This window comes from Ctenocephalides felis, unplaced genomic scaffold (assembly GCF_003426905.1).
Source record: "Ctenocephalides felis isolate EL2017-DRISC unplaced genomic scaffold, ASM342690v1 CF-g0.4_SCAFFOLD_03570, whole genome shotgun sequence".
Classification (NCBI taxonomy): Eukaryota; Metazoa; Arthropoda; class Insecta; order Siphonaptera; family Pulicidae; genus Ctenocephalides; species Ctenocephalides felis.
In genome coordinates this window covers 2,156,210-2,180,539 of record NW_020539724.1, presented here as the reverse complement: position 1 = coordinate 2,180,539, position 24,330 = coordinate 2,156,210, and the positions used below count along the sequence as shown (strand labels likewise).

Genomic DNA, 24,330 nt, shown 5'->3' with positions numbered 1-24,330 from the left:
TAAAGTGCTTGATGGGAAAACTCTAGGACTCGAACGATGGAACTGAATTGGTTTTGCGGTAACTAATTTAGGCGAAGTTTTCCTTCCTTTAGTAACATTAAATAAAGGATTTTCAGTCACTGGTTTTAATAATCTCCTACCTGTAGTTTTAGGTATAATTGTGGTGGTGGTGTTGTGATATTTTCTAGATGTTGTACGCCTGGGTGGTACTGTTGTCTTTTTCTTTGGAGTAGTAGTTTTGGGTTTTGGTGTTGGTTTTGATTTGGGTGTTGGTATAGGTTTTGTTGTAGCTTTAGGTTTTTTTGTAGTAATTTTCGGTGGTGATGTTGGTGTTTTTTTAGGTACGGTCGGTTTAGTAGTAAGAATACGTTTTGTGGTAGGTTTAGGTTTAATAGTAGTTTTCTTAGTAGTTGGTTTGGGTTTTGCGGTGGTAGTTTTAGGTTTTACCGTAGTAGGGTGAACCTTGGCAGTTGTTCCTTTGCGTTTGCTAGCAGTAGTTTTAGGTTTAATTGTTGTTTTTACAGGTTTGGTTGTTGCTTTTATAGGTTTTGTTGTTGCTTTTGGTTTTGCTGTAGTAGTTAATGGTTTACTAGTGTTCACAACCCGTCTTGTTGATGTTAATGTAGGTTTTGGGGTAATTTTTTTAGTTGTAGCTTTTGTTTTAGGTGTAGTTGGTTTCGGTTTTGCTGTTGGTCTTGTCGTCACTTTAGGTTTTGGAGTTGTAGGTTTAACTTTAGCTGTAGTAAGTTTTGGAGAAACAGTTGTACTTTGATTCTTTTTGGTTATAGGCTTTGTTGTTGCTTCGGGTTTTTTTGTTGTACCAGGTTTCATTGTTGATGATGGTACTTTAGGCACTGTTTCATTTTCTTTACTAGGTTTTTGAGATGATTTTTCTGGTTTCTTTGTAGGCACAGGTTTCTTTGTTGGTTTTGTGGGCACTGTCGAAAATTCTTCTGAAGACGAAGTGGGAATAATATTGGATAGATCCTTTGAGAGCTTCGTTGCTAGAAAATAATAAATAAATAATCATTATTTATATATCTGAATGATTTGATTAATAATTCTCTTACCACATAAGCTTTCATAACGTTCACTGCATCCTAATTCATCTGCACATTCAGAACAAGGTTTTCCAGTTTCATAAACTGACCAGTTCAGAATATTTCCAACAGAATAATCGCAAGCAAATAAGATGACCGATGGAAATTTACCTCTCTTGAAAGTAGCACCAGCACAACCTATTTTTTCAACGGCCGCCCATACCAATTGAGTGAAATGGCCTCGTTTTATGCTGCAATTTAATAATTTTTAATATAAATTTATTATCTGAACTTATCCTGAACATCGATTTAATCACACAGTAATTTTTTTAACTCTTACCCATCGTTTATTTGATAGAACTTGCTTATCATATCCAAGGGAACATCTTTCACTTCACCATACCAAGCCTTTATTAATCCATTTATTGTTTCGCGATACTTTTTTATACTGTTTGGATCTGTGGAGTATTGGTTAGCCAAATTCTGTCCAGCATATCGATAAATATCTAAAGGATAAAGAAATTTAATAAATCTAACATTTTTTAAGTGCGATCAGAACTTTTCTTAATGTTCTACTAGCTGTTTTGACAAGTAATTGCCACTTTTAAATAATATCCTACAATTATTAGAAAGAAACTCAGTCCATTATCTATGGACAAACTTTCTAATGATAAAATTATTTGATATGGATGTGTAATAGTAATGTTGTTATTGGATGTTTAAGACTATATCCGAAAAGGCTATTTAGATATATATATTAAGTAAAAGCTGATATCGCTACTGCTTTAAATCGAGCTTTTCGAGATGAACATAGAACCTGGTTAGAAAGACCAAAGCTTTTACGACGAATCCACGAACGAGCTCATAAACTAAATATGATACATAATTTAGGATTACTACTATTTATTTAATAACTAACTATCGATGTTCCAAAACATAGTTGATTGTTATTTGGAGAAGTACTCAATTATAAGCATAATCACACGTAATTACACAAATCTAATATTGCTCTAAATTTTGATAATAATACATGATATTGCATATATTTGGCTAAGGCATTAATTGCATGTTCACATCAAATATTGGCCAATTGGCGTTACAATATATTGGCAATCAAAGTATTCATCTGTATTTCTCTCTCTGCCAATGTGGAAAAAGAATGTAATTTCTTCTCAAGAAAATAATGAAGAATCAGGAGCTTAAAAATCGAAGTATAATAGTAAAAAAACAAGAGCAGAATTTAAAGTAAGTATAATAACAAATTGCGTTAAAAATAACAATATCAGTTAATTCAAAGAATTCGATGTTTATTTTATGATTTCCTATGTGCACAATAATAATATTAGTGTAATTTGTTTATGATATATTGTTTATAAATTTATTGCTATTGAATTTTACTTTTGCTTACCTGTTCCTCTGCATTGGTCATGTGCCATTTGACATTGCAAAACATTCAGTGAAGCAAAATATGCCAATTCGGAATCCCATACCTAAAATTTCAATTAGAATTAGATTTTTACTTATTAGTCGACTTGTAATCACTATCCAAACTATTCTTGTAGATGGTACATAGTCTGATGTATTTTCTTACAACTTAGGGTTATCAAAAGGCAACCTAATTGTTGTCGTTTTTCTTCGTGATGAAAATATTATTAGATATTTCTTATATCAATATCAATCATATTTTGAAGCAAAAATTGATATTAGTTCAGTGATAGTAAAATACTAATTGATATCAAGCTCTCCAAATCAGGAATAAAACCTGGAACCTTGTGATAGCAACACCAAAGCTCTTACCAAGGTTTTAATTTGCCAGATATTTCCATTTTTATATAACAGATTTTGTGTTGATCTATTACTCGATCGATAACAATTTTAATCGATCTATTCTCGGATGCATTACGCTTACATATTTATGACTTGATTATAATGGTTCTGAAAATTATCTCATCTACAACAGAACCCAGTTTATTTTTATGTCCAAATAGTAATTAAGGTCATTAACTTTATCTATCTATGTTGGCGCCAAGTTCAGGTTTGCAATAAATCGAGGGCAATGTGTTTTTTCATAATGGTCCAACGGTATATAGAGTATTACAGCTTCCTTTATATTAAATTATCAGCGATCGATATTCATAGGAAGTGTATGCATTTACATATATATTTGCGGTAAAATTCATATTAAATTTCTGTTTTCAACAGAATCGATACTCATGAATTTTATTTATGAGTAATAAAATGTTCGATTTTAAGAGGTAGTAGTTATATAAAGTTTATTAGATAAATATTTTTGTATGTTTCTGCTATTTAGTATTTACAGAAGAGAGTTCTGCGATATATGAAAATAAATGTGTCTGATCATTTTACGTCATTTCAGTTCATATTTTTTTGTTTTATTCACTTTGGTGGCCTCACTTTGTGTGCTTCAATAACGGCTACACAAATTTTGAAAATTAAATTTCGGAAGCCATTGGATATAAAGTCTCAGGGTTATTAATTTTGTGTAACGAGTACAATTTTTTTGTCAAAAATTTTGAACCGATTTTAAAATTTTAAAAACTCTTCAAAAGATATCAGGTGGATTTCCATGCTGGTTAAGTTTTGGTAAAGATGGCGGTTTCTCGGCTGGTTGAAAACATTTTAATTTAGTTATCTGTTTGCTTTGGGGGTTGAAAAGAGTTTGATACATAAAAACGTAGATTGTTTATTTACAAATAGCAAATCCATTCAAGTACATCATATTTTGCGTCACGTCCTGTTAAAAGATATGAATTTACGCAAAGTGATAAAAAGAACAATTCAATTAGACTGCGTTTTTTATGAATGAATTTGCAATGATCTCCAATTAAATTTACAAAATAGTAACATATTAAAATATTTTATATTAATTGTTTTTAGTCGTTTATGTCATGTGCAATTTTTTTGCTAATTACAAATATATTTTTTCTTTGATAAGTTAAATAAATGATTTTTGCAAATTATTTTATATATTTAATGAAACCTATTCAAATATACCTCATTTTCATTATTGAATGAAAGCTTTCTTTATGTAAAAGTTTTTACGACTTCTCCTTCAGAAATATTGAATCCGGCAAAGTAATTTGTCAATGATGACTTAAAAACTACTTGTTTAAATGGCAGTTCATGTTTATTGAAAATTTACATTTTAATAAAAGTAAAATTTTATTCCTGTTCTATAGTAATTATTCACACTTGACTTATATATTTTATTCATTTTCGCACATTGTTTTTGAAATTTCATTTTTTAGTGGCATTGGTGTACAAAGTTTTAAAACCAAAAGTTTTTAATAAAATAATATTTGACATAAATACTGTTATAACTTACGATTTCGTTCATATTACTGGCTGTAGGAAAAGTGGTATTGTCAGGACCTCCATTTTCCTTACCAGATGCAATTTTGTTTCTTAGAGAATTGTGAGCATCTAGAATTAACGCCTGTTCATAAATCGTGAAATTTATCGGCTTGTAATTATCACATCTTTCATTAGGTTTTTCCTAAAATAGAAGAAAAGAATCACATATATTATTCAAACAATTTAACAAAAATTAAGAAAAAATTAGAAAAAAAATTAAATTAGTAATTGTTATCAGGTTTACTTAATCCATTAACGATTTGAGACCCATTAATCGTAAATCTAAATAAATCTATGAGAACTTCTAATTTGGATATCCCTGCTTTATTAGATTGCATAATTACAATGTCATGATTTCGTTTATGATATATCTCAAACGGATACGTTTATATTGTAACATTATTCTGATATTCAAGTATGTCGTAAAAAAGTTATCATTGTTAGCTAAATTAATATCACGTATGAATTTAGTGTTTTCTCATAAATATTATAGCAACCTATATCACAGAATTAATGTGGACCGTAATTAATAATTAATGAATAAAATTAGTACGTTCATTATATACTGAATTTGTCAAAATTATGTACTGCATTGTTGCAATAATATGTTTATTATTTTGATTACATACTGTGATTTACTTTTCTTTAACAAGGAAAAATATTTTTTGTAATTATTTTAAAATTAGATGTATTAAAAGTCATTTTCACACGTGTTTTTGGGATAACTAGTATTTAATAAATTACAAACATTAAGTATGATAATTTTTTTCATTGTTCTTACATGATTTTTTAATCACTTAAACGTTTTATAATGAGCTTTGATTATTTCGTTCGATTTTTGTTTGTTAAATAACAGTAATGAGTCACTTAACATATTTTACGTAGTAGGTGTTTTATTAAATTCCATTTATATAAATCATCCATTTAACTACGTAGAAAATTGATATTAAAATAGGTATAGAACATAAAGATTTAAAAAAAAATGTAAATTTTCTCTACTGTCTTAATATTTTTTTGCTGTATTTAAGATTAAATATAAATATTTTATTTAAATTATCATTATCCTATTAAGTACAAACCTAATAATGTGCTGAGGTTTTTCTAATATATAATAATCTTTTATTGACCTAACATGTGTCCTTCAATTTTCATGTTTGTTTTAAGAAAATTTATTAATGGCGGTGTACATTTGTTTCCTTAGTAAATTCTAAATATAGTATGTTCTAAATATTGCGATTTTGATTTTACATACCTAAATATATTTGCTAACAAAATTGATATATGGAAAAGTAACAACATGATTAAATTAATGTTGCAATTCACAAGCGCACACTATGAAGGAATATTTATATTATTATTTTTTATAATTTTAGGACTAAATTTTTACGATTATTAGTAATAATTGATAATCGAAATATCTAAATTATATCGACTTTAAATTGATAGAATAAAATTCTCAATGATTTATCTGGAGACCTCGAACAAATCGACATGGTTTTATATATGGACCTCAAATTTCATTTTACTTTAAATGTTTTTTTGTTGATTAGAGCTTGCGATGGTTCAGGTCTTGCAACCACAGAGCATTTGGTTCGATACCCACATCGGCCTGATATCAAGCAATAGTGATATCCGTTGAAATATAGATCAAAATATGTTTCGAAGTTAAAATAGCCCTTCTCGACATGTATCGAATTAAAAATATATAAGTAGTATAAGAGAAAATCTAAGAAAGAGGATTATCACAACAGCTCATAGAACAGTTAAGTTCTAAAGGCTGTTAAAAAAATAAGGGAAAAATCAATTTTAAAAAAAATGTTTTAGATTTTTTTGCGTTTTATTATGTATAGGTAATGCATAAGTACAAATATGTTGTAACACGGAAAGTAAATGATTTTATATCACAGACATTTTTATCTAGAGTAAATATTCTACACGCGATTCTATTACTTCCGTATTATTAACACATAATTTGAACCACATAGTAAATGAATTAGAAATAGTAGGTAAATTTGAATAATAAGAAATCATATACTGTTCAAAAATAAAACATTGAATTAGATAGAGATGTTTAGTTTTTAATCCACCGAAAATTATGAAACGCATTTATTATCAGATGAAAATTATAATTTATATTACAATATTACAATTTTTCAAGTTAGATCACTTGCATTTTAGAGTTCTTTTTATAGGTTGTGCCTAGAATCTTCTATTTTTAAAAATTAAAAGGTTTAAGCAAATATCAAATTTTTATATTGATTGTAATTCTATTTTTTTTATAAATAAGTTTTATTTTCCTACTTTAGTACTAAGTCTCAAGTTGTATAGAAAATAAATATAAATGATTGTATATTGTATGAATACTTTTGTTGCATTAAGGAACTAACTTAATTTTTAATCAAAATCGTAAGGAAAAAAGTTTGTATTTTTCTGCTTATAACGATATAAATTATATCTTATATGATAAAATATGTTGCACTTTGAATCAATTTCAAATCAGAATTTGATAACCTAGGTTATTTGTACCTGTCTTTTAGTACAAGATCATTTCATTTTGTCTTCTTTTCCATTTTAGTTTTATGTGATGCAAAAAATTATGAATGATATATAGATTCTTCTGTAATACATAATATTCAATTTCTATGCGTTGAATCAATTGTGTATAGTAAGATCTTGAGATCTAAAGTAAATCCTTAAATTATTTAGATGTAATAGTTAAACAAACTAGGTATTTATATATAAAATATAGTGACATTTTTAAATCCGAATGATAAAATCTAAATCTGATTCTTTTTCATTAAAAAACTAATCAAAGTTATTTCCTCTTGATATCATATATGTTATATGTCTTAAACTCGTCTCTTTTTGTACATCAAGATTCTAATTTCAAGCAAATCAAAATTTGATAGCAAAGTTTTCCTCAAGGAATAATGTCAGATCACAGTATTTTTTATATCACAAGTTTTTTTAACCCAATTGAGATGATCTCTTAAACAAGTTGATTTCTATTAAATTCACTAGACATCCGAATTATCTTGAACTCACATCATTTTCGCAAGCCACGTGCTTGCCTCCGTTCGGGCACAATTCTTTCGCACAGTAATCCTTATCCTGGCACGTGACCACTATCAAATTTATCACCAGCACCAGCACCAGCAACAGGGCGAACGCCCAAAATCGAACCACACTGTCCATCACTGTACAAAGTCACTGAACGCGATTACAAGTTGCCTCCACTCTTTATATTATGGACTCCTTCCTGAACGCCGATTGCTACAGGCTACAGACGATTGAGAAACATTATATTGGAACACTTGTTACTCTAAAGTAATTAGTCAGGAAAACTTATTGGATGCATTTTTTAAACAAGTTTTCCGTCGTTTCTATTAATCATCAGGTTGCACTTTGGCATCTATGATTTAATCTTAATTCATTTTGATGAAATGATACATTGGATTTCCTTAAAAGAAAATATCTACGGATCAACTTATATGTATTAATAAAATCATTTGCCTCTATATGTTATCACGTATTTAGGAAATGTAATGGATAATGTGAATCTTATATAATAATATCCAATCTAAAGCTCTTTTGCAAAAATACTTAAGGTGTTCACATATGCATGTTTATATATATATATATATATATATATATACATATTTTCTAAGTTTAATATCAAGCATAAAATTCTTCCAAAGAAAAATTAAATATGTTTTAAGAAAATGTTCGAAACCTATATAACATTTTCTAAATTACCTAACATAAGTGCAACATTTTATTTTTTTTCGGAAATTTGACAAATCTGCTTGAAATTGAGTTTTTCGTAAATTTCCAGTTAAATTATTTTTCACAATATTATGTATTTAATATTTATTTAACAAAAATGAATATAAGTAATCAAAAATCATACAAATACAATTCAGAAATTCTGAATACTTGTGAAAACTATTCAAAATTAACTATAGATTAGCAACTTTTCATTTTTTTACATAAATTTGACAATTTAATAATTTTCTTGAGATTGAGATAATTTTTGTATTGCTTCTCATATTTTTTTACATATTCACCTATCAAAATAATAAAGTTGACTGGTTTCTGATTTTATTTATATTTTTTACTTTTGTGTTTTTTGTTCTTATTTGTGCACGAGATCTTTGCTTTATTTATTTATTTATCTATAAAATATATTTAAAACAAACAAATTTGAATGAAAACAGTTATAAATTTTTCCTGGACAAATAATTTAAATATTTTGAGCATTTCTAAGTAATTTATGTTAAATCTTCATAAGCAAAATGTTAAAAGCATTTTTGAGAAATGGTACATAAGATTTGTATATCCAATTCTGCATGTTAATTGGTCAGTTAAATATATGATTTGAAAAAATTGACTAATACCTGTGTTAAAAGTAACCAGATGCATTAAATTGAATTTTCAACTTGATCAGTAAAAAATTGGAACTGACAATGAAAATGGCTTTGACTATATCTATTGTAATAATAAAATAACAAAACTTTTTTAATCAATAAAGATTAATTTATTTAGTTTTTGATAACATATTTTTTACAATTGTATATAATATATAATTTGTATGTATGTATATATATATATATATATTCAATAGATAAGTCCTGGATTTTTTCAATATATTGATTGTTTCTTTTCCGAACAGTAAATCCAATAATAAAAAACAATTTGTTTTTTGAAGATGTTTAATACGACGTTTCGGAACTAGGTACGTTCCATCATCAGGTTTATTCTGTCAAATACAATGTTTTTTAAAATACTGATTAACATTAATTAACAATGGTCAATACAGATTAATTAGAAAAAAATTTTGTTATAAAGGAATGGATTATGTACCGGATAGATAGTAATAAGACTTAACTAAAAAAGGTTTTATATAAAATTGAGAAGCGAAAATTATTTACCTGTAATAATTTATATATCCATATCACTAATATTTTTTTGTTAAAAACACTCGATTTTTTTGGAAGATATTTGTAGATGTTACGACTACACAAGACTTAAACACACTGATATGGATTTCTGTCTGCCAGATGTAAAGGACAAAGCACGGAACTCTTGGCAAAAATGATTTTTTATGGCTCTTGTTTGGTAATTTACGAAAAAAGGAAAAATATTGCTTTAGTAAATGTTGAGAAATATTATGTATATATATATATATATATATACATACATACATGAACATGTATATGCACACCTACATACTCATACATACATATGCACATATCTATATATTAATGTATCCACAAATATATATATATATATATATATATATAATATGTATATATACAATAAATTCATCATGCGATTTTCCAGCACTTTTGGTTCTTGTTTTTGAAAATTACTTTTTCTTCGAAATATGTTTTCCACCTATTTATAATAATATGTCTAATCATAAAATACATGTAGGCAGATGGTTAATATCAGAAAAATTCAGATTCTGCAAATCATCATCTTGATATATTAAGCATGTGCACATGCAGACACAAAAAATATACTATTAGTATCATAGTTTTATAAATCCATGCAAGTAGATGTTAATATGCATATTTAATAACATACGTTTCGTATCATAATTACTATATAGCTTGGCATTGAAATATTGTTTCAATCTAAGTAATATTCAATGAAGCTTTTATACTGTCGAAGTAATTGATATTCTTGCCTGGCACTATACATTAGTTGTATGAAAGAGCTAATTATTGTTTGCGCGCGAAAACTATAATTTCTTTGAACTTGTTATTATTTGCAGAAGAAATATATTAATTATAAATCAACGTCTGTAAAGTACATTTTGAAATGTAATATGTTGATTAGTAACTTTTTTATGTGTAATGTTTGGTCTTAAGTGCAGTGGATATTTACGAGTGTTATAATTATTTAGACTTATGTTTAATTTAATTACTTAATATTACAGTAATGATTCAATTGAATTGTATAGTTATCAACGTTCATGGACAAAAATAAGATGAGAAAAAAAATTCACTAGAAAATTTCTAATATTCTCCCTACTAACCTGGACGTGTTCCAGTAAACTCAGATACTACGCCATAATAACCACATTTTTTATTCATACTTTATTATTAATCTAGCTCTATTTTATAAAGTTGTAATTACATTATTCATTGATTTAATAATTAATATATATTTTTTTAGAACCTGGTGGAAGTTCACCTCCAAGACTGGTGCAGCGATCAGTTACCGAAATGTCTGCAGAGTTAGGATCAGATGTTCACCTTAGTTGTGCTGCTCAAGCAAGTCCACCTCCAACTTTCACGTAAGCAAATTATAATTGAATAAAATATGTCCAAAAATGGTTGAAAATTCAAAAATTGATAGGCAAAAAAATATTATAAACCCATCAACCGTGGAATGAACCGTGATCTATTCATCTAAATAAATTTGATCTAAATCATTTAGGCATTCGAGTATTTTACAACCTATCTTGATTATCTAACAAATATAATGTTTATATTTGACACTCCGAAGCAAACATGTCAATTCTCTACATAATCAGTAATATTCAGATCACGTCGTATAACGTGCAGAATTTTATCAGAATTGTGTTTAGGGAGCAGGTTATAGAAAAAAACAAAATTGTGAACAGAAACGACAGTTGAATATCAAATGTGATAAAAAAGACGAAGTGACTAAGTGTCAATGGCATGCAGGCACTCAGAGACAATGTGATGAAAGAAAATTGATAGTGAGAAATAACAAAAATATTCCATTGGAGTAAAATACATATGTACGATTTCAAAATTGCCTGACTAGATCGATTTTTCAATCTATTCATGAAATAAACTTTTTGTTTTTATGTGAGAGTCAGTAAGAATATAAGAGTAAATGAAAACTGTAATATTTAAAATTAATGGTAATTTAAACTAATGGTATTTATGGTTTAAAATTAATGGTATTTTTAAGGGTCCATGACAAATTTTAAGGGTCCACATCACTTGAAAGGAATTTTAGATATCCACGATAGTAGATCACAGCACACTTTTTTGTTATCTATTTTAAAGACAATTAATGTATTGTAACATGTTATTAAATAAGTCTCTGATCTAGACATTTTTCTGCATGATAATCAAACACTGATAATTTCTGTCATTTCTTGGTTCTTTTTAAATGACCTGCGATATGTTGGCAGTACCTTCAACTTTCAACTTTTACCAGGTGGTTTAGAGGCACTCCGTCTGGCGGAATAGAGACAATTATAGCATCCCCGCGTGTCGTGCCTGCTCAAGGGTTATTACATATCAGAAGGGTTGAATTGTCTGATGCAGGGCGATGGTTATGCGAAGCGCAGAACGCATTTGGAACTCAACGTGTGGAAACTACTTTGGCTGTGACTGCTCCGTTGGGAGCACACGTACAACCCAGAGTACAAGTGAGATGACATAAAATAGTATAATAAAATATTCAAATCAAGTAAACTTCATATAGATCAATATTTTGAAAACTTACAAACTAATGCAAGTTATATAATAATCGGTCCTTTACAGGTTATCAATTCAGGTGGAACCGCGGTCTTCAATTGCACTGTAAGCGGTGCTCCAATACTATCTATAGAATGGTATCACGATGGACGAATTATTACACCAGACTCGAGAAAACGTGTTATAAATTCAATGCAGACTTTGCTGGTGGCGCGCGTCAGCCGTGAAGATCGAGGGATGTACCAATGTGCCCTTACAAATGAACGTGATAGTGCTACGGCGGCAGCTGAACTAAGATTAGGAGGTAAATGCATAATTTACATAATTGTTATTTTTATATTTCTATGATTCTGTTCAATATGAAATTCACTGTGCTATATATAATAGTACCTATAAAATATCCATTTGAATGATTAATTTGTTAAAAAAATTATACTTTTCTGATAGAATTATTAATTTAAACTCAGTCTCACAATTGAAACTTTTATTAACTAACTGATATATCCATTCCTTAAATATATTTTCAGATACTGTTCCTGAGTTACAACACACTTTTATCGAACAAGCGCTTCGGCCTGGACCAATGGTTTCATTAAGATGTTCAGCGACTGGAACACCCCCTCCGCAAGTATGAAACTTTGCCAAATTTCTGTAATAAATATCAAGTATTTCGTAAATTTATTACATTAATCCAATCAAAATGATTATACATATATATTATCAAATTATGAATTGAATTCATGATTTTACTATAACTTAATTTTTATTCAATTAGTTTTCGTGGCTTTTGGATGGTCGTCCATTAGGAGATGTTATGTCTGGACCACGATATGCTATAGGACAATTTGTTGATCTTTCTGGGGATGTTGTTAGCCATTTAAATATATCAGGAGTTCGTTCAGAAGACGGTGGGCATTACACATGTCGTGCTGCAAATACTTTAGGCTCTGTGGATCATTCGGCACGTGTAAATATTTATGGTACTAAATAATATATCAGTATTTTAAAATTTTACTCGCTATGAACACAGCAGTAGTTATCAGCATATATTTTTGTGTGTTAGGGCCGCCATACGTTCGATCCGTGGGTCCTTTTAGAGCCGTAGCCAGAGCGAATTTGACACTACATTGTCCATACTCAGGATACCCAATAACATCTATCAAATGGGAGAGGCACGGTCAAGATATGTTAATGGATTTGCGGCATAGACAAGTAAGACTTTTCTACTTGATGATTTTATCTTCATAAAATAATTTATTTTATTAATTTAGGATGCGACTCAAGGAGGTGCTCTGCTGATTGCGAATGTTGATCCTGCTTCTGACGCTGGTGCGTACACCTGCACGGTTCATAATCGTGCTGGTGAACAAGCCAAACGCGAAATTTTACTAGAGGTGGTCAACCCACCACTTATTGAACCATTTTCATTTCCACAAAGTGTTCAGCAAGGCGGAAGAACGCAAGTTACGTGCAGCGTTAGTTCTGGTAATAAATTTAAAATTGATAAACTATTACTAATCAATATTGATTTTTTCCCTATTTTTTTTTTTTGTCTACTACTTTCGTTTATGAAATTAAATCAATTTTGATAATTTTATGTCAGTTTACAAATAATGAATGATCAATAAACCTATATGCAATTGAAAATATCTTTTTAATTAAAATCAATTTATTTAGGCGATATGCCAGTGTATTTTTCATGGACCAAGGATGGACAGCCATTATCAAGTGATTTGAGGGTAAATAGGATAAATACTGTTTTGCAATAAATTCATGATTATCTATAATTAGATTATCTGTATTCTGATTTTTTTTATATTTCTTAGATAGAAGAAAGATCCGCCGATTTTTTTACGATGCTTATTTTTAAATCAATTACTTCATATCACAGTGGTGCCTATACATGTTCAGCATCTAACAGTGCTGCTAAAGTTAATTATACAGCAGAATTAATGGTGAAAGGTAATAATTTTAATATCTTATTAATTATATTAAATAACATTAACATTTCAAAATGCATTTGTTTTAGTTCCTCCTCATTGGATTGTAGAACCTGTGGATACGTCAGCGCATTTGGGACATACTATAGATGTACATTGTTCAGCAGGTGGTTTTCCTGATCCAATAGTTACGTGGTTACGACAAAAAGGTGAATACTTGTACTTTATTTTATTTGTTTTTTTACAACTAGTAATTTGATTAATTCCTTTTTAAGGTGGCGATGTTGCCGAATTTGAAGCAGTACCTATACTTGATGGCCGTCTAAGTATTCAAGAAAATGGTTCTTTGCGAATAATAAATAGCACTCCTCAAGATGAAGGCCAATTTTTATGCAGAGCAATCAATGGTATTGGTTCAGGACTTTCCAAAATGGTCAATGTCCAAGTTAATGGTAAGAATTCGAATTTTCTATTTTGATAGAGTCTATGTTAAGTTAATATACTTTATAGAACCTGCTAGATTTGAAGTATCATATAGGAATATGTCAGCAAGGAGAGGTGATCCGGTAAACTTATTATGTGAAGTGTTTGGAGATCAACCTATTCAAGTAACTTGGTCGAAGAACAGTAACCGCATTGAACTGGGAAGCTATCGGTAATAACTTATTTTTTATTGTTGTTAAACCAGATTTTATAGTTTTTGCCTCAATAATTTTATTGTAGATCGAGTATATCAGAGGTTCAAACAACTAACGGCGTAAGTTCGCAGCTTTCTTTAAATCAAGCCGACAGGCAAGATTCTGGTACATATCAATGTCAAGGAGAAAATAGTTTTGGTAGAAGCAATTTTTTTATACACTTAGCAGTTCAAGGTAACTAAGATTATAATATTAAAAAAAATTCTTATCAATTTATATTTTCCGGAATAGGTATTCTGTATCTTAAATAAATTTGAATATATTTTATTCATTAGAAAGACCTGATCCACCAGTCGCCCTGGAAGTAGTTGAAGTTGATGGAAAATCTATTAAATTATCATGGAGACGACCATTTGATGGAAATTCTCCTGTGTTAGGTTTCATGATACAATATCAGCCTCTTGCAAACATGGGTGTACGAGGATTAGATTGGAATAGTGAAAACGTGAAAAACATATCATTGTCTTCTATAAGTACAAAGTTGTAAGTAACTAAGCAAATATGTATATAATAAACAAGTATATAATTTTTGTTAAACTCGAATGAAATTTAGGCCTGGATCGGGACCTAGAGAGCAAGCAATCGTACCAAATTTGCATCCATCAACAACATATGCCTTAAGAATGCTTGCTGTTAATGATATTGCTAGCAGTCCATTTACGGAACCAGTGATGGCAAAAACTCAGGAAGAAGGTACAACATTATGTATATATTCAAGTACAAAAAATATACGTTTAGATATATTTTTTATTTTTTGGGCATCATTTATTTGAAGAAAATTTGACAAAAGTTGTAGTCAAACTAAATTTGTGTTATAGATTAATCTGACAGGTTTTATTGAATTATTTGGCTGCTTTGGAATTTAGCCCCGAGTGAAGCTCCGCCTGGTTTGCAAGTTGTAGCTGGTGGGCCAGAGGAACTTATCGTCACCTGGCAGGTAATAAAAACATTTCAAAATATAGAATTCATGATTTGTATTAAAACCTGCAATGTTATATGTGAAAATTGTAGATGTATCAAGAAAAACCTACTATCTCATTTCAAAGGCTTATAATATTTTAGGAAGTTTGCTGAGACTATAGATTTTATTACTGTTCAATGTTACATTTAAATTGCTAAAATTTTCAGTTTTTTTTATTAGTTTATTATATGAATATTTTTCTTAGGTACCCCCTCGGTCGGTATGGAATGGTGAACTTCTAGGATATGCAGTCCAAGTTTCAGAAGCTGGTAGCGGTAATAAAACTCGTGCTGCTACTGTACATGGATGGGCTTCAACAAAGTTAAACGTTAAAGGTCTGAAGAAATTTACTCGTTATGAAGTTACGGTTCGAGCAGTAAATGCAGTGGCGGCTGGACCGAGCACTGCGCCTGTTATTGCAAGCACACAGGAAGGAGGTACACTTCAATAATAATTTTATATTCAATATATTATTATTATATTTTATTATCAAATATATTCAACAAATTTAAGATTATGCTAATCGTTTATAATATTGTAATATCATTTTCCTCAGTTCCGGAAGCACCACCTGGATCAGTAACTTGCTCACCTTTATCTTCGCAAAGTCTGCACGTGCAGTGGGTGCCACCTCCCGAATCCCAAGCTGGTGGGGTGATCCAAGGTTACAAAGTTCTCTATCGGCCAATTTCGGCTCAATTAGCAGAAACTGGTAAATTTCATTACTTACGACAATTTTCAATTAATCTATAAACACTTGTTAAGGAATTCTCAACTAATTTCGATAGTTGAATCATCGCCGGGAGTCGGAGAAGTTAAGAGGACATCTGGGACCGAAACTTATTTGCATGCTTTGCAAAGATATACAAATTATTCTGTTCAAGTATTGGCCTATACTTCTACGGGGGATGGTGTAGCTAGTTCGGCGAAAGCTTGTCATACCGAGGAGGATGGTAAGTAAATTATAGATATGAATTAAATATAGGTTTTTGTAATAAATAGTTTAAACTTTTATGAGTAGCTAATATTAATTCTGCCTCCATTACTTCTTAAAAAACATGTTAAATTTTTCATATATAATTAATCTTATATTTTATAATGTAAACAGGTGCAAAAAAGTATGTTTTAATAACAGTTTCCAAGTAAGGAACTTTCTATATCCCAAAAACGTTGAATTAATGAAAAGTAAACAAAAATGATATATATATATATATATATATATAATTTATAGATTATATATATAATATTTTTCTTTTTAGTTCCTGGTCCCCCTTCTGCAATAAAAGCTCTGGCTTTAAGCGGAGATTCTGTGCTGGTTTCCTGGCTGGCGCCTTTGTATCCAAATGGTATCCTTGGCCTATACACGGTCTATTCACGAGCCGCAGGACGCGTTGGCACCCAAGCTGCTCATTCAGTCAGGGTTGATCCAGGTTTTGACGGCGTAGTCCAGGAAGAAATGAGCTATGAGGTTCGCGGATTGGCGGAGGACGGAAAATATGAATTTTGGGTATCAGCCACAACTGGGGTAGGAGAAGGAGAACCGACTAGTATTGTTGCACAATCAACAAACACAAGAGGTATAGTAAATAATAGATGATAATTTAAAAATTATTCTAATGAAGTGATTTTAATGTTACATTTAATTTTAATATTACTTTACTAATAACAAACAATTTGTCCCTATTCTCAGCTCCAGCCCGAATAGCTTCATTTTCAAGGACCATCAAACGTCCGGTAGGTTCAAGTGCCTTACTACGATGTGCAGCCGTTGGAAACCCAACACCAAGGGCTGTCTGGCTTCACAGAAGCAGACCCATCACTTTCAGTCCGTTTTATAAAATAACCAATGATGGACATTTGCAAATACACAGTTAGTATTTATTTTTAAATTGTGTATATAAAATTATTTTAAATTGTGTACCTCGGCTATATATTTTATTTACTAATTATTAATTACATCATCTGTTATGCAAATGATTTTAACGTGGACTTTCAAGGACTTATTGTAGCTTAAGTCTTACCTGTGCGAAATTTTTTGCTTAAACTGGTTTAATTAAAGTTATTTTATGAATATTTTTAATAAACAGGAAAAAAATATGATTAAATACATCATTACAAAGTTTTTGATGAAATTGGAGAATACCAAGTGGATGTAACCACTGTTTTTTTATGAACAGTTCCAACTCCATTTTGAGAATAATATTTTATTGTAGATGTTATTTGAATAATTATTTTCGATTTGGTAACTATTATATAATACCTAAAGAAATGTTGATTTTAGTAAATATTGGTACAGATGGTACGCCTAAATATTACCAGATTTTTTCCTTGGGCGTACTACTTTAACAACTTTGCTTTACATAGTTAGTAAAAGGTTTGTTATTATGTGTTATTTTCATTATAGGCGTAGATCAAGCTTTGGCAGGTAATTATACATGTTCTGCCAAAAATCTATTTGGAGAGGATGAAATCACGTACACAGTCGAAGCTTTACTTCAACCAGGACAACCCGTTCTGGAGTTGCAATACAGCACTGCCAATAGTATTAAGGTGACTACATAATTTTTATCACATTATTATGTTAAAATTAAAATTGGAATGGATGGATATATGATTTTAATTTTTATTTAAGATTCGATGGACTACGCCTGCTGATGGCGGAACTCCACTTTTAGGCTATACATTATCATATAGAAGAAGCATGGATCCATGGGTTTATAAAGATCTGAATCCTGAATATACGAGCCACGTTTTGGAAGATTTGAAATGTGGTTCTAGTTATCAGATTTATTTGGTAAGTTAAGGCATACGTACTTTCTTTATGATACTTTCTAAGCAAATATGTTAGTCAAGAAACAATTTTATGAAGAAAATATTTCAATTTTGCCAGGTTGCTCAAAATTCAGTAGGTAAAGGAATTCCTAGCGAAACTTTGAATACTAAAACAAAAGGAAATTGTAAGTGATAAATATTTAGAAAGTTGCATTAGTGTTGCAAGTTGAAATTCATTTTTGTCCCTTGTCAGTGTCTCAAATGGCTGATGAAAAACAATTGCTACATACAAATGCAACAGCGTTACTTCTGCGTCTGCAAGCATGGGATGATGGAGGTTGTCCTGTTGCTCATTTTACTGTCGAGTATCGTCCATTAGGAGCTTCAAGATGGCAATTAGTTGCTGCTGAAACGTCGGAACCTGAACTTCAAGTTAGTAGCCAATATATAATTTCAGTATCAGTTATATTCCTTTAATGCTATAAAGATTATCATTAAATTCAATTAAATGACAAATAAAATTAGACATTGTTAACTATGATATATTTTCATCTAGGTAGGAGGCTTGGACACTGCCGCTTGGTATCAACTTAGGATTACAGCAACGAACGATGCTGGTACTACAGCTGGTAGCTACAACTTTGCCACGACAGACTTAAGTGGAGGTAATAATAATTTTCATTCAAATTTAATTAATGATTATTAATTCCTTCTTTTGATTTCAGAACCGATTCTACCTCCTTTAGCATATCCTGCTGGATCTGATGTTTTAGAAGATGCGTCATCATATTCCGATCATATTGTAATATATACCACAATTTCTATTATACTATTAATATGCTTTGTCATCTTAGTGATTTTTCTGTTAAGAAGGAATGGGTAAGTCTTTTCTGAAATATTTAAACCATTTACATCGTTTCTTGACTAATACATCATGGTTTTTGAATCTAGTTATTATTTCAGCATATGTGACAATGAAGAGATTGTTCAAATGGCAGATATTAAAACCAATGTAGAACGAGAAAATTTGCAAAACCAGAAACATGTACACGAAAGTCAGCAGGTGTATGCTCCTAATCCTAGAAAGCAAAGCCACGGAAAACTGAATAGCAATGCAGGGGAAGAATCAGGTATTTATATATTAAATTAAATGTTTGATTTTAACAAATTAAATGATTGGTTTACTCTATTTTATAATATATTCCAGAAATGTACGATATCAGCCCATATGCTACATTTAGCGTATCAGGACCAGAAAGCCGATCAGTTACTGCAAGTACTTTAGATTACACTGTCCAGTTTAAAACATTTGGTATGATCGAAGTTGAAGATGGTCCAGATAGAGTAATAAATTCACAATGTGGAACACCTGGAAAATGTGGAAGGCATCAGATGTATCCAGATGGTAAGACAATATACAAAATAGTGAATAAATTCACTAAAATTAAATCATCATTGCTTGTTTTAAGAATTTTGTTTTGTTTTGTTTGTTATATAGATGATTCTACATTAAGCAAGTCCATGACGTTAGCCCTGGGTGCAACTACACCTCATAGAAGTAGAAATTCTCAAAGTCAATCTGGACAAACAAGGTCTCGTAAAGGACATGGATCAAATAGTGGAAAATATAAAGAATCAGAATCAGACACAAGTGGAAGCCCTAGCAGGGAACCGTATAGAGTGCCAGTGAAACCTCCACGAGGTAATATTATCAAGAGAAAAGTAGATAGAAAAAATCATAAATGCAATATCTAAATACAAATATTTGTTTATATAAAACAGTCAAATTTTTCTGCAAATTATTATATTTGATAGTACGCTTAATATATTTTTTGCTTTTAATAGCTTTATTTCTTATGGTTTTTATTTTATGTTTATAGTATTCCGACAAGGGTCAAGTACAGAATCAAATAATGAGACCTCTCCTGTTTTAGCGCGAAGGACTCCAAGGCATTCAAAATCTTCATCGACAATCACAGATAATCCAAGGTAATTATTAAATATATTCAGAATTATTAATTTTTATTTACCATAAATTTTATATTAATGACATGTTAATTTTTCTAGATTTTATGAACGCAAAAAACATCAAGACCTCTGCACAATTTATGTATAGAATTAATGGAATGCAAACCTGTAAATACTTTTTTATAATATATAATTAAGTTATACCTGTTAAGTTTAATAGTTAAATATTTATTGATAATTTGAATATATCTATAAGTCTATTCATGCTCTAAATATATTTTGTTATTACAGAATTTGTTCTAATGAATTTGCAAAAACATTGTTCGATAAACTAAGCTCATTAATGTTTTTTATATATTTAGATATTTACAAATGTTGTGCCTAAAGATATATAATCTATATGAGTTATATCCAATTGTATTACTTTAGTATAATAAATATTTCTATTCATTGCGTTCATAAATAATTGGTTTTTTGTTGATTAAAGATTTATCCAATTTCAGCCGTAAGAATACTACATGCATTGGTGGATTGTTTGAAAGTAGAATAGATGAATGTATAAATTCAATTATACATCCTTAAATATATAAATGTACATTTCATATCTGAATGTTTCTTCAAATTTAAAAGCGTATTCAAATATCCCGCCATGATCTCAATAAGTGGCGCATGCAGCGCCTCTATGCCAAATCGTTCCCAGTTTGTGAGGAACTAACGTCAAACGTTTGACAGTTCTTGCTTAAAAAGGAATCCAATAAGATTCCTAAGCTCCTACGGTAATTGCTTGCAGCGCCTCTATGCAAAATCGTTCCCAGTTCGTGAGGAACTAACGTCCAGTTGAATTCATATAAAAGTGTTTAAAGGAATCCAATTAGATTCCTAGATTCATAGTGGCGGTTGCATGCAGCGCCTCTATACAAAATTGTTCCCAGTTTGTCGGGAACTACGTAGTGACTACCGGGTTCATATGGTTCTGTGTTAGATGTCGCCACCGACCTAAACGTCAAACCTTTGACAGTTCTTCGACGACAAGTTAAAATTATTAAAATTAAGTCATCGTGTTATAATAATCAAGCTGTTGCACAATGCTTTAATATTTGCAAATTACTATACAGTATTATAATTTTAAGTGCATTTCCTGATATACTTGTAACAAACAATTTCCTGATATAACTTATAACAAAAACAAAGAACATAAACAATTTAACTCAGTTATGATATATTGATGAATTATGATATGTCATACCATTTCGTTCTACTTCTATTCTATTAACCGTTTTTCTAGAAATAGAAACAGAAAACAGGCATAATAGATCACAGAATAGAAGTTTAAAGCTTTGAGTAAGTTTTACAACTTTTTATATAATATTATTGTTGTCCCATGCTAAAGGTTATGGAATAATTATATATTTGTTGAGTACTATTTTATTGGATGTGAGATATATTTCATTCAAATAAGACTATGATTCCAAATCCAATTATATTTCCAATAACGTCACTCTAGTATATTAAACTTCTGTTTCAATCACATAAATACACCAATATTCTTTGTAAATTTGAATCGAGTAGAAAAATAATAAGATATTTATATAGTTTATTTAACTAGCACAAGTATGTGTAAAAATATTTTTCACTTGTTAAGGATGTATACCTGTAAGAAGATATCAAGAATCTATACCTATTGGTATTTCTAGTGAATGTATATGAATCAATTTATTTTTTCACAATAAGTAATTCTACATATATTCTTTATTAAATCAGCTTCACACTTAAAATCCTGTTCATAATGAAGAAATGATTCTTTGCCCCATCAAGTACTTCGAGCATCTAGAGCATTAGGGAGTGTAAATTAATTGTCAATTCATTGATAATTAATCTTGATGTTAATGCTTTGAATAATATGTTAGTTTCTACTATTAGAATACTTTTAGAATGAATTCAGCTTAAAAATAAAAAGGATAATTTATATACTGCACATAATATATGTGCTTCATAAATAAGTATTTATTTATTAATGATAATTTTACTGAAATTATATTTTATAGTGCCATCGACTTCTTGCTGTTGCAAGTAAACAAGCTTTCATTTATTCAAATAATAAACGTCAAATATTGTTTCCTGTGTACAAAAGTTCACAGACAAATTTCCAAGTTTTAATTAGTTATCAATTCAATGACAAGTGATATTAAGGAGCTTTGAACAATATTACTTTCTACTATTAGTGGAAGGCCTGTGCCGTGGTTTCAAGTGCGGAATTCTTAAACAATCCGATTATTTAAATCTTGTGCAATGTGAAACTCTTGAAGGTAAGTTGGTTTGTTGACACACATGTGACTTGTCTTGTGATATAAATTAAAAAATAGTTATTGATAAGGGTACTTTACCAAATACCTTTGGCGAAATTGTGATAAGGGTTGAAGTAAAATAGTCAAGCACTCAATTCAGAAGTGATTTTTACTTGGATATTAAGCTTTAGCAGTTATTTGATTTGCACATTAGTCATGTGCTTTGCTTGAGATAGTATTTAACATTTTATACTTTTTATACTTTCATTTTATACTCACAGCATATGTGACAATGAAGAGATTGTTCAAATGGCAGATATTAAAACCAATGTAGAACGAGAAAATTTGCAAAATCAAAAACATGTACACGAAAGTCAGCAGGTGTATGCTCCTAATCCTAGAAAGCAAAGCCACGGAAAACTGAATAGCAATGCAGGGGAAGAATCAGGTATTTGTAAATTAAATTAAATGGTTGATTTTAACAAATTAAATGATTGGTTTACTCTATTTTATAATATATTCCAGAAATGTACGATATCAGCCCATACGCTACATTTAGCGTATCAGGACCAGAAAGCAGATCAGTTACTGCAAGTACTTTAGATTACACTGTCCAGTTTAAAACATTTGGTATGATCGAAGTTGAAGATGGTCCAGATAGAGTAATGAATTCACAATGTGGAACACCTGGAAAATGTGGAAGGCATCAGATGTATCCAGATGGTAAGACAATATGTAAAATAATAAATAAAGTCACTAAAATTAAATCATCATTGCTTGTTTTAAGAGTTTTGTTTTGTTTTGTTTATTATATAGATGATTCTACATTAAGCAAGTCCATGATGTTAGCCCTGGGTGCAACTACACCTCATAGAAGTAGAAATTCTCAAAGTCAATCTGGACAAACGAGGTTTTGTAAAGGACATGGATCAAATAGTGGAAAATATAAAGAATCAGAATCAGACACAAGTGGAAGCCCTAGTAGGGAACCATATAGAGTGCCAGTGAAACCTCCACGAGGTAATATTATCAAGAGAAAAGTTCAGTAGATAGAAAAAATCATAAATGCAATATCTAAATACAAATATTTGTTTATATAAAATAGTTAAATTTTTTTGGCAAATCATTATATTTGATAGTATGCTTAATATATTTTTTGCTTTAAATAGTTTTATTTCTTATGGTTTTTATTTTATGTTTATAGTATTCAGACAAGGGTCAAATACAGAATCAAATAATGAGACCTCTCCTGTTTTAGCACGAAGGACTCCAAGGCATTCAAAATCTTCATCGACAATCACAGATAATCCAAGGTAATTATTAAATATATTCAGAATTATTAATTTTTATTTATCATAAATTTTATATTAATCTCATGTTAGTTTTTCTAGATTTTATGAACGCAAAAAACATCAAGACCTCTGCACAATTTATGTATAGAATTAATGGAATGCAAACCTGTAAATACTTTTTTATAATATGTAATTAAGTTATACCTGTTAAGTTTAATAATTAAATATTTATTGATAATTTTAATATATCTATAAGTCTATTCACGCTCTAAATATATTTTGTTATTACAGAATTTGTTCTAATGAATTTGCAAAAACATTGTTCGATAAACTAAGCTCATTAATGTTTTTTATATATTTAGATATTTACAAATGTTGTGCCTAAAGATATATAATCTATATGAGTTATATCCAATTGTATTACTTTAGTATAATAAATATTTCTATTCATTGCGTTCATAAATAATTGTTTTTTTTTTTGTTAATTAAAGATTTATCCAATTTCAGCAGTAAGAATACATGCATTTAAATCT

The 24,330-nt window shown here is 29.7% G+C and overlaps 2 protein-coding genes across 4 annotated transcripts in view; both read left to right on the top strand.

Annotated features, from left to right (window-relative positions):
* Window positions 1-20,387, top strand: part of LOC113383759 (Down syndrome cell adhesion molecule-like protein Dscam2) — a 129,504-nt gene extending 109,117 nt beyond the window's left edge. The window contains exons 6-37 of the mRNA XM_026622009.1: window positions 10,599-10,719; window positions 11,619-11,832; window positions 11,948-12,185; window positions 12,409-12,509; window positions 12,657-12,861; window positions 12,945-13,093; window positions 13,153-13,366; window positions 13,559-13,620; window positions 13,708-13,843; window positions 13,911-14,030; window positions 14,097-14,273; window positions 14,332-14,476; window positions 14,545-14,693; window positions 14,795-14,981; window positions 15,073-15,212; window positions 15,386-15,456; window positions 15,686-15,917; window positions 16,037-16,192; window positions 16,287-16,433; window positions 16,740-17,057; window positions 17,171-17,350; window positions 17,885-18,030; window positions 18,113-18,274; window positions 18,371-18,437; window positions 18,506-18,684; window positions 18,809-18,917; window positions 18,978-19,131; window positions 19,204-19,382; window positions 19,460-19,657; window positions 19,751-19,954; window positions 20,133-20,241; window positions 20,311-20,387. Coding sequence (XP_026477794.1) covers window positions 10,599-10,719; window positions 11,619-11,832; window positions 11,948-12,185; window positions 12,409-12,509; window positions 12,657-12,861; window positions 12,945-13,093; window positions 13,153-13,366; window positions 13,559-13,620; window positions 13,708-13,843; window positions 13,911-14,030; window positions 14,097-14,273; window positions 14,332-14,476; window positions 14,545-14,693; window positions 14,795-14,981; window positions 15,073-15,212; window positions 15,386-15,456; window positions 15,686-15,917; window positions 16,037-16,192; window positions 16,287-16,433; window positions 16,740-17,057; window positions 17,171-17,350; window positions 17,885-18,030; window positions 18,113-18,274; window positions 18,371-18,437; window positions 18,506-18,684; window positions 18,809-18,917; window positions 18,978-19,131; window positions 19,204-19,382; window positions 19,460-19,657; window positions 19,751-19,954; window positions 20,133-20,241; window positions 20,311-20,368 — 5,027 coding nt within the window. The 3' untranslated portion in view covers window positions 20,369-20,387. The remainder of the gene's footprint in view (window positions 1-10,598; window positions 10,720-11,618; window positions 11,833-11,947; window positions 12,186-12,408; window positions 12,510-12,656; window positions 12,862-12,944; window positions 13,094-13,152; window positions 13,367-13,558; window positions 13,621-13,707; window positions 13,844-13,910; window positions 14,031-14,096; window positions 14,274-14,331; window positions 14,477-14,544; window positions 14,694-14,794; window positions 14,982-15,072; window positions 15,213-15,385; window positions 15,457-15,685; window positions 15,918-16,036; window positions 16,193-16,286; window positions 16,434-16,739; window positions 17,058-17,170; window positions 17,351-17,884; window positions 18,031-18,112; window positions 18,275-18,370; window positions 18,438-18,505; window positions 18,685-18,808; window positions 18,918-18,977; window positions 19,132-19,203; window positions 19,383-19,459; window positions 19,658-19,750; window positions 19,955-20,132; window positions 20,242-20,310) is intronic.
* Window positions 20,388-21,439: 1,052 nt separating this feature from the next.
* LOC113383762 lies at window positions 21,440-23,968 on the top strand. 3 transcript variants are annotated; one of them, XM_026622013.1, is made up of 7 exons: window positions 21,440-21,561; window positions 22,266-22,526; window positions 22,787-22,953; window positions 23,031-23,228; window positions 23,322-23,525; window positions 23,710-23,818; window positions 23,897-23,968. In XM_026622013.1, the coding sequence occupies exons 3-7, from the start codon at window positions 22,815-22,817 to the stop codon at window positions 23,943-23,945; spliced, it is 699 nt and encodes a 232-aa protein (XP_026477798.1). In that variant the 5' UTR covers window positions 21,440-21,561; window positions 22,266-22,526; window positions 22,787-22,814; the 3' UTR covers window positions 23,946-23,968. The 3 variants fall into 3 exon arrangements, with proteins under 3 accessions (XP_026477798.1, XP_026477796.1, XP_026477797.1); XM_026622011.1 differs by having other exon boundaries at window positions 23,888-23,961; XM_026622012.1 differs by having other exon boundaries at window positions 21,495-21,561; window positions 22,382-22,526; window positions 23,888-23,961.
* The last annotated feature ends 362 nt before the right edge of the window (window positions 23,969-24,330 follow it).

Excerpts from the sequence above, each read along its gene's own strand:
- LOC113383762 (XM_026622011.1), top strand. The coding sequence starts at position 22,815 with ATGGCAGATATTAAAACCAATGTAGAACGAGAAAATTTGCAAAATCAA. Across the intron at positions 23,526-23,709 it reads GCCAGTGAAACCTCCACGAG|TATTCAGACAAGGGTCAAAT; the intron begins GTAATATTATCA and ends TTATGTTTATAG. Across the intron at positions 23,819-23,887 it reads ACAATCACAGATAATCCAAG|TTTTTCTAGATTTTATGAAC; the intron begins GTAATTATTAAA and ends ATCTCATGTTAG.